Source organism: Pelodiscus sinensis, chromosome 32, assembly GCF_052426305.1.
Source record: "Pelodiscus sinensis isolate ZL-2025 chromosome 32, ASM5242630v1, whole genome shotgun sequence".
Classification (NCBI taxonomy): Eukaryota; Metazoa; Chordata; order Testudines; family Trionychidae; genus Pelodiscus; species Pelodiscus sinensis.
Window position 1 is genome coordinate 14,743,155 of NC_143083.1, and position 13,685 is coordinate 14,756,839.

At 61.7% G+C, this 13,685-nt stretch overlaps 1 protein-coding gene across 4 annotated transcripts in view; it reads right to left on the reverse strand.

The window, feature by feature from the left end:
- Positions 1 to 173: 173 nt before the first annotated feature.
- Positions 174 to 13,685, reverse strand: part of STK11 (serine/threonine kinase 11) — a 63,602-nt gene continuing 50,090 nt past the window's right edge. For 3 of the 4 annotated variants that reach the window (XM_075902665.2, XM_089774901.1, XM_089774902.1), the window contains exons 8-10: positions 10,259 to 10,452; positions 2,417 to 2,651; positions 174 to 672 (exon numbers count right to left, since the gene is read on the reverse strand). In XM_075902665.2, the coding sequence (XP_075758780.2) occupies positions 2,443 to 2,651; positions 10,259 to 10,452 (403 nt within the window). In that variant the 3' untranslated portion in view covers positions 174 to 672; positions 2,417 to 2,442. Of the gene's footprint in view, positions 673 to 2,416; positions 2,652 to 6,022; positions 7,682 to 10,258; positions 10,453 to 13,685 lie in introns of those variants that run through there. The other variant, XM_089774900.1, reaches the window with a different exon arrangement.

The following is a 13,685-nucleotide window of genomic DNA, read 5'->3' on the forward strand; positions in this document are numbered from 1 at the left end:
TCAAGAGGTCCCCGAGCGCAGCCCAGCCCCCTCCGGCGCCCCAGGCGCGTGCAGCTCTCGGACGCTCACTACCCGTTTCCTGTCCTCGGCGGGTTTATTTAAACACATCACGATGTGTAGGAATCTCTAAATATACCGCAAATATAAACCAAAAAAAAAAAAAAAAAAAAAAGAAGAGGAAAATATATATATGTATATATAACAGTAGTCTAAAACATAAAGTGCACAGCCATGGCTTTACACAATTCTACTCAGGGAGGGCAGGCGGGGGCTGCCCCCTCGCCCCACGGGGGGACGCCCCCCAGGCCCGCCCCCATCCTCCCCTCCAGATCCCAAATTAAAAACCAGGTGGCAGCTTGATTGGCAAGGAGCTGATGCAGAGGAGGGGCCGGCCTGGCGAGCAATCGGGGCGAGGGGCCCGCTGGCTCCGGGGTCCTGGCGCCATGGAGGTGTGGGGGGCGGGTGGGGCCTGCTTCCCTCCAGGGTTTCTCTTTTTGGATCCGCTCCCGGGGAGACGGGCGCAGGCTCGCCCGGCTCCCGGACGACAGGGCGCAGGCTCGCCCGGCTCCCGGACGACAGGGCGCAGGCTCGCCCGGCTCCCGGACGACAGGGCGCAGGCTCGCCCGGCTCCCGGACGACAGGGCGCAGGCTCGCCCGGCTCCCGGACAGGCTCTGGGGGAGAAAGGAGAGGAGGCCGCGTTAGCAGCGCATGGTGCCCCATGCCTGATTTCCCCCCTCCCCCTGCCACTCTGGCGTGGCTCCAAGCAGGGGCAGCAGCACTGGCCCGCGGGGGGGGGGGGGGGGGGGGGTTTCCGCACAGGGGGAGCCCAGCTCTCCCACAGCCCCAGGCAGGGCGGAGAGAGGGAGGCCTCCCCGGCCGGCAGCCCCTCACTAGCCGGCATGGCCCCGCTGGCTGCCCCACGGAGCCCCGACCCTGCCAGGCAAGGCCAGCGGTGCCGAGTCCCGGCCTGGCTCCCTCCAGCCACGCCGCTGGCTGGGCCGGGGTCTCGGAGCCCAGCCTCTACAGCGGCCCGGGGGTTGGAGCCAGCCCGCCAAGCCGCGGGATCCGGCCGCAGAGGGAGGGGCAGGCTCCCCTTGCCCCAGGCAGAAACACGGCTGCGGGCTTCCTTTCCGTTTCAAAACTGGAGGAGGGGGAGTTTCAGGAGCCGCCCCACCCCCAGCACAATCCTATTGGCCGGTTTCTGGCCAGAAACCGGCCAATGGGAGCTGCTTGTTTGAATAACAGGCAGCCAGGAAGAACCCCGCCCCCTCTCCTCGGCTCAGTTCTTCGAGGAAGCACGTGGCCACGCAGGAGGGCTGGGAAATGTTTTGAGCGCTGCTGGCTGGCAAGTCTCCTGGCTACAGCCTGCCTCTGGCACCTAGCCCCTCCCTGCCCCAACCCTCCACCCCCCCACGTGCCCAAACCCTGTCCCCCTCCTGCAGCAACCCCCCCCCAGATCTGGCACCCCAATCTCCTGCCCCAGAGCACAACCCCCTCCTGGCCTAGGTCACATCCCAAACCCCCGCCCTAGGTGTCAGCCGCCTCCTGCTTCCAGTCTCCCCCCTGCACCCAACCTCCATTCCAGGCCCCGGCCCCTCCTCCATTCACATCATGGAAGAGTGCGGCCCTCGACCTCTTTCCAAAATCCTGGAGTGGCCCCGTCAGAAGCGCTTGCCCACTCCTGTCTACAAGGCTGGTTTTACCCCGCCCCCCAGGGGACCCTCGCTCAGACTGGGCGGGCAGGGCAGACGCAGGCCTAGAGACAGGCCCAGTTCTTCCAGACGCCGGCCCACAGACCCCCCTGCAGCTCCCCACGAAGCCCCAGGCCGGGGGGGGCGGAGGGGACCAGGAGATCACAGCCAGGGTGGCCCCCCGCCAGGCCAGGAGGCAGTGGGGGAGGCGCTCCTGCTCTGGAGCCCACAAACAGCCCTTGGTCTTCCAGGGCACCTTCCCGCCACTTGTCTCCCGAAGCCAGGAAGAGGAAGCGTCAGGCCCAGGCTCTCCCGCAGCCCGGGAGCTGCCTTGCCTCTGGAGATCACAGGCTGGGCAGGGGCAGTGCCTGGCTGCTGGGCACCCCAACCTCTGGGGCCCCTGCCCCTCGACCTACCTGAGCCACTCACTGCCCTAGTCACCTCGGCCAGGCAGGCAGCAGGAAGACAGGCTCAAAGTTCCCGCAGGGCCGGGAGCCGCAGAAGTCGTTCTGTTTAATGGCTCAAAGCAGGACCCCGCAGGGGCAGGCCAGCAGCGGCTGCAGGCCAGTTTAAGGCGCCAGCGCCCCTCGGCCGCACCCTGGGGGCGGATGCTCTCAGCTCTCAGCTCTCCGAGCAGGGAGCTGGCCAGTCTCCAGCTGGGAGCGCCGGGCCGTACTCAGCCCGCTGGGGACAGGGGAGCAGCGTGGGGCATGGGGCCGCCTACCTGCGCCGAGCCAGCGCGCCTCGGGCTCACTGCTGCTTGCAGGTGGAGAGCTTGCGGATCTTGCTGCTGGCCGAGCAGGCCTTGCGCGAGGGGTTGGAGGAGGCGCTCGCCCGCCGCTCCGCTTTCGATTTGGTGCTCAGCTGTCCCGACTCCGTTCCATTCATGCACACTGGCTTGGGCAGCCCTCGGCCGCGGCTCTGCCCGTTGGGCGCGGCCTCCTCGTCAGGCACCTGTCCTGCAAGGGAAGCAGGGGCTGGGTCAGGCAGGCACTGAGGGTCCAGCGGGTTAGTGCCGAACACCAGCCCTGGACACCTGCCCTCCCAGCTGTCACATCTCACCTGGGGACACGCCCGCCGGAGCATTCGGGCACTGTGACGCTCCCTTCGCGCTGTGCCCCTTGGCTGGGAGGGTCACAGCAGCACCAGGCAGCCTGGGGGCACTACGCGGGGGGGTACACCTACAGCTCTTGCAGGGGGGTGCTTCAGCTCCCGTGAGCCCTGGGGGCCAGCAGCCTGCTCCCAGCCGGGGCGGCAGGGGGCGAGCATCCAGGTCAGAAGGTGGCGGGGATGCCAGTCTACGCCAGGCAGCTAGAGCAGGGCTGCTGGGGTCTGGTGATTTAAAAAGGGCCAGGGCTCCCAGCTGCCACCACCCTGGGCCCTTGAAATTGCTGCTGGAATTCCACGCAGCACGGTCCCAGTGGGTCCCTTGCAGGGGCCCCAGACCTGCCCCCCACTGCCCAGGGTGGGGACGTGGTCTCCAGCCTGGAGCAGGCTGCCTCCCCCCCCCGGTGCCAAGCAGCCCAGCCCGGCTCAGAGGAGTGACTCAGCGCTGCAGAAAGAGCCGTTTGCACTGCAATCAGTTTCCCGGCTCGGCGACGTTGGTCTGGCGGGGACCTGGGGGGTGACAAACGAGACCTGCGAGCGTCCCCCAGCTCCGCGGGGCCCAGGCTCGGGGGGGAGTGGGGGGGGGGAGAAGGGAGGAGGCGCGTGACCCATGCTGGCTTTGCCCCTCAGACACAGGGCTGGAGAGAGGAGCTGGCAGCCTGCGAGGCTCCCCCTTGCCACCAGCCCCCGCCGTGGCGATTTCCAGCCAGCAGGAACGTCACGCACCAGGGCCCTTCAGCGATGACTCAGAGGCTGGAGTGGAGCGAAGGCGGGGAGGTGATGCTGGATCATTCTCCTTAGGATGCGCAGCACCTCCCCCACCAAGGCCGCGGCACGTCAGCACCACGCTGGCACCGAGCCTCCCCCACCTCGCTGAGGCCCAGGGAGGGAAACGGGGGTGTCTGGGGAGAGAAGCCTTGAGAGGTTCATCTGGACCCCAACCCTCAGGCATGGCACATGGCCCTGTCCTCACCTGGCTACAGCTCTCCGAGGTGGCACGTCCCTGCCTTGGGGCTGGCAGGACAGCGCAGGATTTGCCACGCTGGGCGCCCCATGACCACCAAGCACCAGGGCAGCACGGCGCATCCTGCCACACCTGGGCAGGTGCCCAGCCCACGGGGCGGCACGTTACCTCCCAGACCCGCTGAGCAGGCTGCCCTGGCTCCCACCGAGCCTGCCACCTCCTTCCTGCCCCCGGCCCCACCCCGATCCCTCCCCCTGACCAGAATGGCCCCCCGCTTGGCCCTTCAAAGCCTCTTTGCAGCTGGCAGCAATAAGCCACGAAGGGGGGGGGGGGGGGGGGGGGGGGGTGACGCCCGGCCCCAGCGCACACCAGCTTGCAGGGGATTCTCCTCTCCCCCTTGGACACGAGTGGATTAGCCCGGCCAGGCGGCCGCTGGCCTGCATCATGCTGCCTGCCGTGTAGGGAGCACATCCCCTCTGCCCTGCCTCCCATCCACTCAGAGATAGAGATGGAAGGGCCTCGAGTCCCATCCCCTGCCCTCCCGAGCACTGTCTAGATCACGCCCACACGGCCCAGGGAGGCCACGCAGCAAGGGACGGGCAGAATCCAAGCCAGGGCACTTCCCCAGAGGAGGAGCTGGGCACTGAACCAAAGCTCGCTGTGACCTAGGACCTGGAAGCACGAGGTGGCCCACTCCAGGCTAGGAGCGAGGGGTGTCCCCCACCCTGGGAACAAGGCGGCTCCGCCTCCCTAGGAGCCTTAAAACAAGGCTGGCTGTTCCTTTCGACAAGGCACGCTCTGTGCTCAGCCAGGCCTGACGGAGCGAAGGGCCCCGGGTGGCGTTCGCTGGGATCAGAGTTCAGCTGCTCCAGGCTCACACCGGGCCCTGCCCAGCTCTGGCGGCCAGAGGCTGGTCTAGCCCCTGCTGTCACTGCCCACCTGCCAGAGAGCCACGTGGAAACCACAGCCCTAGAAGGGACCAGGCAGCGAGGGGCCCCGCCCTTTAGAAGGGAGAACCGGCTGGCGGGTTCTCTGCAAAGGGAGCACACGGTGGCCGACACCATCCTGAGCAAAACCAGATCCTACTCAGCTCCCTAGCCAGGGCCAGCCCCACTCACCCCTCGGAGCCTTCAGTGGGGCACAGGCTCCTGGCGAGATCCCGGGGGTCCAGCTCCGGCAGACTGAGCCCCCCGCTGCCCTATGGGACCAGATTGGTGTGGCAGGGGAAGGGCTAACCTCGGGGCAATTCCTTCGCCCACTCCCCCTTCCCACAGCCAGGCCCCGCCTCCCCTGCTGGAGCGCACTCCAGGGAGCTGGGTGTGTTCTGCGCTCCCATCCTAGGCTGGCTGGGGGCCCCGAAACAGGCCTGGGTTGATCCTGTCAGGGGCAATTCACTCGCTTCCGGTGTCCAGCGTGGCAGCCCCTGGGGCCCAGCGCTGGGACTCCCAGCACCCGCTCAGCACCCTGTGACCATCGAGCCCTGAGGGGCACAGGCCCAGCACTCGGCCCAGGAGCAGCGTGGAGCGCCCAGGGCAGGCAGTGATGCCCAGCTGGCCCCGGTCTGTCTCGGAAGCAGCGTGCCGTTCCGGGGTGCCCCGATAGACACACAACCAAGTGGTGGGCACCACCCTCAGGCAGAGGGACCCCTTCATACTGGGACTCCCCCGCCCCGACAGACAGCAGTCACCCTTCCTGTGCCCCAATTTCATGGCGGCAGCACCCCAAATATCCCCGCTGAAAGCAGAGCCGAGCGTTTCAACGCTGCCCCTCTTCATCTGGGCTCAAGCCAAAGCCACTAGTGCTTCCACCCGGAAAAATAACCCGACTCCTTCCCCTGGCTGTTGTGAAACCGCCCCTGCCCCCACGAAGGAGTCCAGAAAGCGTCTCCGGCCTGGGGCGAGTGGGGGAGGAGCCGTGTCTCAGAGCTAATTTTAGCTCCTTTCCCAATGAGCGCGGCTGATACTCAATGAAACTATACATTTAACACTCGATGGCGTTTGGCGTCTTCCCGCCCACATGGCAGGCAGTGACCTGCTGTGTCGCGGCTGCCGGAACCTTCCTGTCATCAGCCAAGCAGCGGTACCCAGAGCGGGTTTGGCCGGTCCCGCCCCCAACAAGAGCGGTTTCGCATAAACACGTGTCTTGCGCAAAGTGCTTTCGAGTCACAGCCTGTGTCAGCGGCCAGAAGCAGTGCGCCCGCACAAAGGGGACACACCTTTGACAATGCCTGACACTTCTTCTTAGACCCAGGCCCTTGGCTTCATTTTCCAGCCATGCCCTGGCTGTCAGGAGCGGGCCACAAAACCAATACAGCAGCCACTTGTCGCTGCCTGACAGGTGGGTTGCAGCTCGGGCTGGAGAGGGTTAACAGGGGAATGGACCGTGCGGGACGCGGCCTTACCCAGATGTCTGAGACAAAGCAGCAAGCAGGATCCCAACCCGCACTTAACGTCGCCCCTGGAGTGGAAACGGCCCCTTTGGAGGCGACGGTTTGGGACGTGTCCTCCCTGTGATTTCCTACGCGGGGCTGTTTAAACGTCGCGTCCCTCACGCGATAGCTGGGACCGTCTCCACAGCGCAGCAGCAATCTTCAAAGCCCCTTCTTCCTCTGACCAATGGAGGGGCTAACCAGGCACCTACCCTCCTCCCCCACAGAACTCCTGCCCCCGCTGAGGAGTCATTTCCTCCCTGGCTCTGCTGCCCGAAGGAGCAGGGCTCAATCGATCGGAGCCATTAGCAAGTTTTCAGGCTTAATGGAATTTAACTCTCTTCCAAGGCGGAGGCTGGCTCGCAGAGCGGGAGGAGTCCACAAGGTAGGGAAGGGAAGATCGTTGTTCCCTGTACGAGCAGTCCCTCGACGGTGGGAGCGCACAGGCCGGCCCGGTCCCGCTCCCTAAGCACCCATGCCCCACCAGAACTGCAAGCCATGTGGCAGAGGGCCCCCAGAAGGGGCCAATGTGGCCTGTCAGACACAGCAGGTCAGTCTGATGATCAAAGATCCGGCCCAAGCCATTCCAGGGGCAGATCGTTTCGGGAAATGCTCCAGTCTGGATTTAAAGGCAGCACCACGGCCCGGGAAACGGCCCCACTGGCTAATTATTCACCGTTAGACTCCCCCCCCCCCCCCCCCCGAGCCAAACCTTGAAAGCAGCTTCCCTGTGTCCCAGCTGGCTGCCCCCTCACAGCTGATGTCCTGGGGGACTGAGCACCCCTTGGAGGGACTAATCCCAACCCAAGGGACAAAGCGCACCGGATCTTCCTAGTCACGAACCCAAACTTGGATCAAGCCAGCTTCTGGCAGGCACACTGAGGCAGACTGCCTGTCCCTGGCGGTCCCATGCACAGGGCAAGCCAAGCCACAGTGCCTTTGACCCGAGGCCCAGGAAAGAGCAACCAATGCAGCACGAGACACCTGGGCTAAGCAAACCTTCCACCGTTCGGCTCCCGAAAAACATGCTTTTAAAAAAGCTTCTGTAATACAAATCAAAACTCAAACCAGACAACTGCAGGGTTCCCAGCCGCGACCGAGCTGAGCGGGAGCAAGGCAGCTGGCTGGCATAGGCACCAGTCTCAGCAAGGCGCATGGGGCCTTCCATGCTAGGTCTGCGGGGGCGTGGAGACCTGACGGGGAATCGGGGTGTAACAAAGGGGCAGCCTCCCTCCTGGAACAGGGGTACGGCTTTTTTGAAGTCAGGGGGACGGTCCTGCTGGGGCGCAGGCCATTCTAAGCCAGCACTAGAGTTCGAGCAGGACACACAAACTATCTGGTCTGCGGCAGCAAACTAGGCTACACTTGGAATTCCTCTTCAATGCTCCCGTCCGCGGGCAGCTCGGCTTCCTCTGCGCGTGGCTCAGCAAGATCCCCCATCTGCTCTGCTCTGGCCTCTCTAAGCCCTGCCTTAGCGTCTTCCTCTGAACCTGGGGAATGCACAGGAAAGCAACAGCCGGTTAGCGAGACGCTGGTGCCTGGGCAGGGAGGCCCTTGGTGCGGCTGCCAGAGGCGCCGAGCGCAGCAGAGCCATCAGGGAGCAGACGCTCTCCTTCAGTGGGCACGGTCAATGACTCCGCTCCTGTGGGAACAGGGGATGCGGGGGCTCCGATTCCCACCATTCTCTGTCCCAGCCTCCAAGCGCCGCCTGGGAGCACGTGGCCCTGTCAGACACAGCCAGGAGCTGATTTCAAACCTGGTTGCCTAGAGACAGCTGCCCATGCCCCTAGACACCCCCGGCTTCTCCTGGGGTGCCTCAAAAATCAGGTCAGTGCCGTCAGCGTCTGAACATGGCAACGGGACCCGGCCTTCGGCTCCCGGTTTGAAGGCACTGACCTCGTAAGGACTCGGAGGAACGGAGCAAGTGCCAGAGCCCCTTGGCCCAGACAACGGAGAAAACCCTCTGGCAGATTCGCTGCTCTCCCCCCCGCGAAGATGGGGCAGTAAGGGCCTAGTGGTTAGGCAGTTTCAGGAGCCTACCGAGCCTTTGCATGGAACCGAAGGACCGTCCATGAGGACACGGGAGAAGTCGCAGCTCAGCCAAGGCTGCGTGGTCCCTGCTATCGGGCAAGGCTGCAGCAGTCCGACAAAGCTCGGCAGTCAGCCTGCAGGGCGGGTACCCGTCCTTAGCAGACGAGGGTTGTTCGAGTTTAACTAACCGTACTGCTTAAACTCAAACTCAGTCCACTGACTCAGCGAAGCCTCCTCCCCAGGAGCCGGGGGCAGGGGCTGGCGGCCCTGCTCCGGGGAGGCTTCGCCGCAGGCTGTGCAGCGTAAAGCGAAGCTCACTTCATACCGCCGAGCCTGCAGCAGATTTTCAGCAGCTACACGGTTTCCCTATTAAACCATTGTTAGGCCCAGGGAATTACACGTGAAAGCAAGGCTCCTCCCTGCCCAAGCATGTCCCCCCGGGAGGGATATTGGCCTAGACACTCCCTGAAGGGATTTTACAAGATGCTACGACTTCGTGGCTTCGTTTACTCGGCTTGCTTGCCCAGGCAGCGGCACACACAGTCCAGTCCTGTGCAGGTAGCTGCCGAGAGCCCAACCCAAGGCTGGACGATTAACCCAGGCCCCCGAGGGCATCGGCTACCCCAAGCGAAAAGCTGCCTGGGCTCTCGGCGCCCCAGGGATGGGTTCCCAGATCACACACCATCGGGGAGCCAAGAGCAAAGCAAGGCCCAGACCACTCTAAGGCCTGGTGTCTGCCCTGAGGACACCCATCTCGCCGTTAGTCAAAGGACACCTACTCAGAAACCTGGGGGGGAAGGGAGGAGAAAAGGATGAGGTGGGGAGGGGGGGGGGGAGGAGGATCATGTGTCCCATCCCTGCCTCCTCATTCCCTGCTTGGCTTGTACTGAGCATGCTCAGTAACACTGCTGAAGCCAGCTGCCCTCTGTCCGCCTCTAGTCCCTCTATTGGCAAGCACAGATCATCTCTGGCCACGTGGCTCAGTCTGGCGACCCACACCTCAGAGCCAGCAGTCTCCCCAGACACTTACAGTCACTTCGGCATAGAGCCGTGGCATCCAACCCATTCTGAACCACTGCACCGGCTACCACGACAGCTAAGTAACCACACTCCACCGGCCCAAGAGCCACGCTGTTCAAGACACCAGCCACACAGCTCCTGTCCAGGCAGCAAGTGCAGCACCTTGCAAAGCAACCGCCAGCCCATCCGCAACAGCACGAAGACCACTGGGGGCTGCCTGGCTACGGGCTCTGACCCTCGCAGGCTGCTTACTGAGCTGTAGAACTGGCGGGGGGGAGGGGGGAGGATTTTTTCCTGTAAGGAGATTCAGAGACTGGGGCGGGGAACAAGCCGCAATAAAATGGAAAGTTAACCATGCCTCTCTGAGCACCGACGCGCCGGTCCCCACCCAGCACACCTGCACCTCTAATCCAGCAACCCTGGATTAAGGAATTTTTTGGAGCATGGAGGGTGCACGAGGGGAATGGGGGTGGAGCGCTTTCCTGCTCTCAGGGGCACCCCACGGCTCCACACCTCCTACTGCTCACAGACACCGCCCCCCGCCGCTACGGGAGTGGTGGGGAAAAGCACGATGCCATTGCCCCAGCTGGAATGGAGGGGAGTAGCCTATAGAGTTGCTTCCTCTGCCCCCACCAGGGTCTGTACCATGAGTGTTCCCGGATCGGGGACACCTGGAGGACGGTGGTTCGCGTGTGGGCTTCAGAACGGGTTTGCGATGGCCTTGTACAATGGGCTGCGGAACAAAGCGTGCTGAACAATCAAACCCAGAGGCTGCTGCCGGAGGCGCTGAAGGAAACTGCCGTGTGGGCAGCACACAGGAAAGGAGGTTTTATTTAAGAACTAAGGGACTGATGCTCCCGGTGCTCCATGGCTGTCTAAAGACCGTGCATCAGTCAGTGATCAATAGGCTTCTCCGCTACTGAAAGCGTCTGGCCATACAAACCCCACGCTCTCTCCAGAAGGTTTTAAAATTGGCCTGGAACACTATAGCCACCTCCCCCACCCCTCTCACATACCTGGTACTGTGAAGTCCTGAGTGTAGATGATCTCATCTTCAATGTCATACAAGTCATCATCCTCTTCCTCATTGTAGCCATGGAGATCTTCCAGATAAGGCACCACCGTCATGCTCCTCCACCTGTCCTTTGTCTCTGGGCTGGGAGGGATGGGGACCAGGGCCTCTGCCTGAGCGTGTTTCTTACGAAACCAGCTGCAAAGAGTCCAAGGTGCCGAGTGTCAGTGTGGCGTCCCTCTTGGCCGGAAGCCCTCCGAGGCGCCAGCCCCCCGCCCCCCATCGCAAGCAGAGCTTTTAATGAACAAGAAACATCTTGCTCTGGTTTCTGCCCCCGGAGGCTTCTCCCGAGGGCAGAGTCTGGAGTGTCTGGCAAAAAGGGTGAATGTGGGAGCCTCGTCCCCATTGCTCAGCGGCAGGAAGTAAAGGGACCAGGGGGGTGTCACTTCTGAGGGCATCCAGGCTGCTGAGCTCAGGAGATGGTCTGGTGGGTCTACAAAACCATCTCTAGCATGGCTGCAGCCAGAACGTGCCCCACTCGGTACACACAGCCATGACAAATACCCACAACGGGATGGCTCAAGGGGCCGGAAGTAGGATCCGGAGCCTCTCACCCCTCGCTCACTCCAGCACGGCCGGAATGAACATGATTTACTGCCTCCGCACACACAGGGCAGGATCGAGGTACATTGGCAGCGAGCCGCGTGACAGATCCTGCACTCTGACCTGCAGGCAGGCAGGAGATGCATGTCTACAGGGCTGAGAACCAAGCACTTTCTCCCAGAGTCAGAGAGCCATGCAACAGCCCGACAGGAAGAAGAGAACGTGCAGCCTGCAAGTGAAAGGGCCGTGGATCTTGACCCCCAATCTCCACCCTGCTAGCACTATGTGGCGGGATCACAGCAAAACCGCTCGATGCGTCACCCCTCCGCCTCCTCCCGTCTCGCTGGAACTCCGCCCCCTCTAATCCATCGCCCCTCACGCTGCTCTAAGTCACCATCTGCCCGGAGAAGCCGCTGAGCGCCAAATGCCATTATTAATCAGATCAAGAGTCTAACGGCCTCGCAGCACGTCAGTCGCTCAGGAGCCAGATGGACGCCTTCCCCATCTCCCCCTGCCCTGGAACAGACGTGCCAGGGCTGCGCAGCCCCCTTACAAAGCCATCCCCTAGAAGGGCCAGTGGATCCCCAGGACTGTAATGGGCAGCGCCGAGTAGCCGTACAAACCGGGCCCTGCATTACAATTCAGCGAGGCTGAAGACTCCCACCTCCAGCTCTCCATAAGGGGTGACTCTTGCCCCACACATGCACCCCCCATAACCCCACCAGCCTGAAGCAGCAACGCCCTTGGATTAAGCATTCAAAAGGTCAGGCTTCAGTTGTCCGATTGCTTCCTCGGTGACACCACGCTGCTGGGCGGCTGCAGATCCGGCATGCAGAGCAGCAGGCCCCCCTGCGAGCCGGTCGCAACAGGCAGTTCTGCGGCCTATGCCCAGAAGGGTGACACCCCCCATGGGAAGTGACGGGAGAGTTCAAAGAAGTCTCACCGACGGAGAGCAGATGGGTCCCCTGACAGACTGCTCTCCCAGCATTAAATATTAAACCCCTGCTTTTGTGCCAGGGATTGAACAGTAATTAAACCCTGAAAGCCAATCCTCCCCGGCATTAGCTTGGTAAAGGCAACAGTGCTGTTTATCAGGGGCTGTTTGAGAACAGAGAGGGGCCCCTCTCTCGCTGGGAAAGGGAACTTTCATCAACATGGTGACATCTCCGACGGGGAGCCGGGTTAGTCTGTAGCTGCAAAAACAGCAAGGAGTCTGGCGGCACCTTAGAGGCTCACGTTTATTGGGCATCAGCTTCCGCGGGTAAAACCCCATGTGTCAATCTCGGAGCGGCCCCGACAAAGGGGCTCTTGCCCATGAAAGCTGATGCCCAAATAAATCTGTCGGTCTTTCAACAGGGAGTCCCACGGCACCCGACTTGTCGTCACACTGGGATCTGGTCTAAAGGCGAGGCAACGTCTCCTCCAGCCTACTGGAGCCACTGTAGGGCTGCTTTACGTCAGCGAGTGCACCGTCCACCCACAATGGGCAGCACAAGCTACCCCCACAAGTTCTGCCTGCATCCAATCAGTGCTCAGGTCTTCGGGCCGACGCCCCTCCCCAGGGCGCGCCAGGGACGCTTAGCTTGCCAAGTGCACGGGTCCACGTTAGAAACAGGTTTGGGCCTCTAGCCCGGGACACATTTGAACTGGTCGCCAAGGGGCTGGAAGAGATCCAGAATGGGCTCTTGGGAAGGTAAACCAGCCTGTTGGGTTTTTTAAACCATCGCCCTCCTCCCCTGAAGTAACCCGGGACAGGTCTCCTCCACAACACAAATGCCATCATGGTCACGTTAGAGACTTGCGCTGCTGCCATGGTAAGGCTAAAACCGTGCCGGTTTAGTACGTCCGTCCAGTGAAAACATGCAGTTCATTACAGTGTCATTCACGTGTCTCCTCCTACTGCGATGGACCAATCCGTATTCAAAGGAAGAGTAAACCTTGTTCAGAACCCAGCTTTGTGAACACGGCTGAAAATAAAGTTTGGAAGCTGTGCGAAAAGGAAAGGGATTCAAGTTTTAACGTGATCGGTCTAGAAAGATTCCCCCCCTCCATGAAAAAGGCGTTTGATCTTTTTGCACTTAAGAAAATGCCATTCATTTCAACTGAAAAGGTATGAAATTTAGTACGTATGAAGCCCCACTTCTTATCCAACGGCAGAATAATTTCCTAGTCTCCCTTTGTTGGAGGGGTAGGAGATGTAGAACGTGGACAAGCAGTTGGATCAGAGACCGTGGAATCGCCTCTTTGAAGTGTCTGGTGACACTTCAGCATTTTAAAGTGCTTCACACTGGCAGCTTTTCCTGCCAGGAGTTTGAAGCTGGTTCTCAGAGGAGCCATGGCAGATGCAGAGTTGCATGGATGGGCAAGGAAGCGAGTAGCCCCACACGGCAGGAGGTCCCAGCTCCACAGGCTCCTTCTGTGCAGGCTTCCCGCGGTTCTCACACCCCCACCTTGAGGGACTGGAGGCTAGCTCCGGCTGCTTGGGAGAGTTAAGAAGCAGTCCATTCTGGGAAGGAGAAGAGAGAAGTCCCAAGTCCCGCCAAAGAAGCGGAAGGAGAATTCTCGGTGATCATGGACGGGGAAAGCCCAGCAGTTGCCAATATGGCAGTTCAGATTCTGACTAAACCGGAGAGGAATGTGGGGACATAAGAGGCTCCGAGATCTCAGAAGGGCCTGGGAAACCTACATATCTTGTGAAACTTCAGCGTTCTTGTGGGATAGGAAGTCTCTAGATCTCCAGCGTTGTAGGGGAAGCTGAAATGCAAACGCTCCTGCAACAGCTTGCCCATTATCTGCCCGGAGTGCTGAGGTTTCAGTTCAGCCTCTCA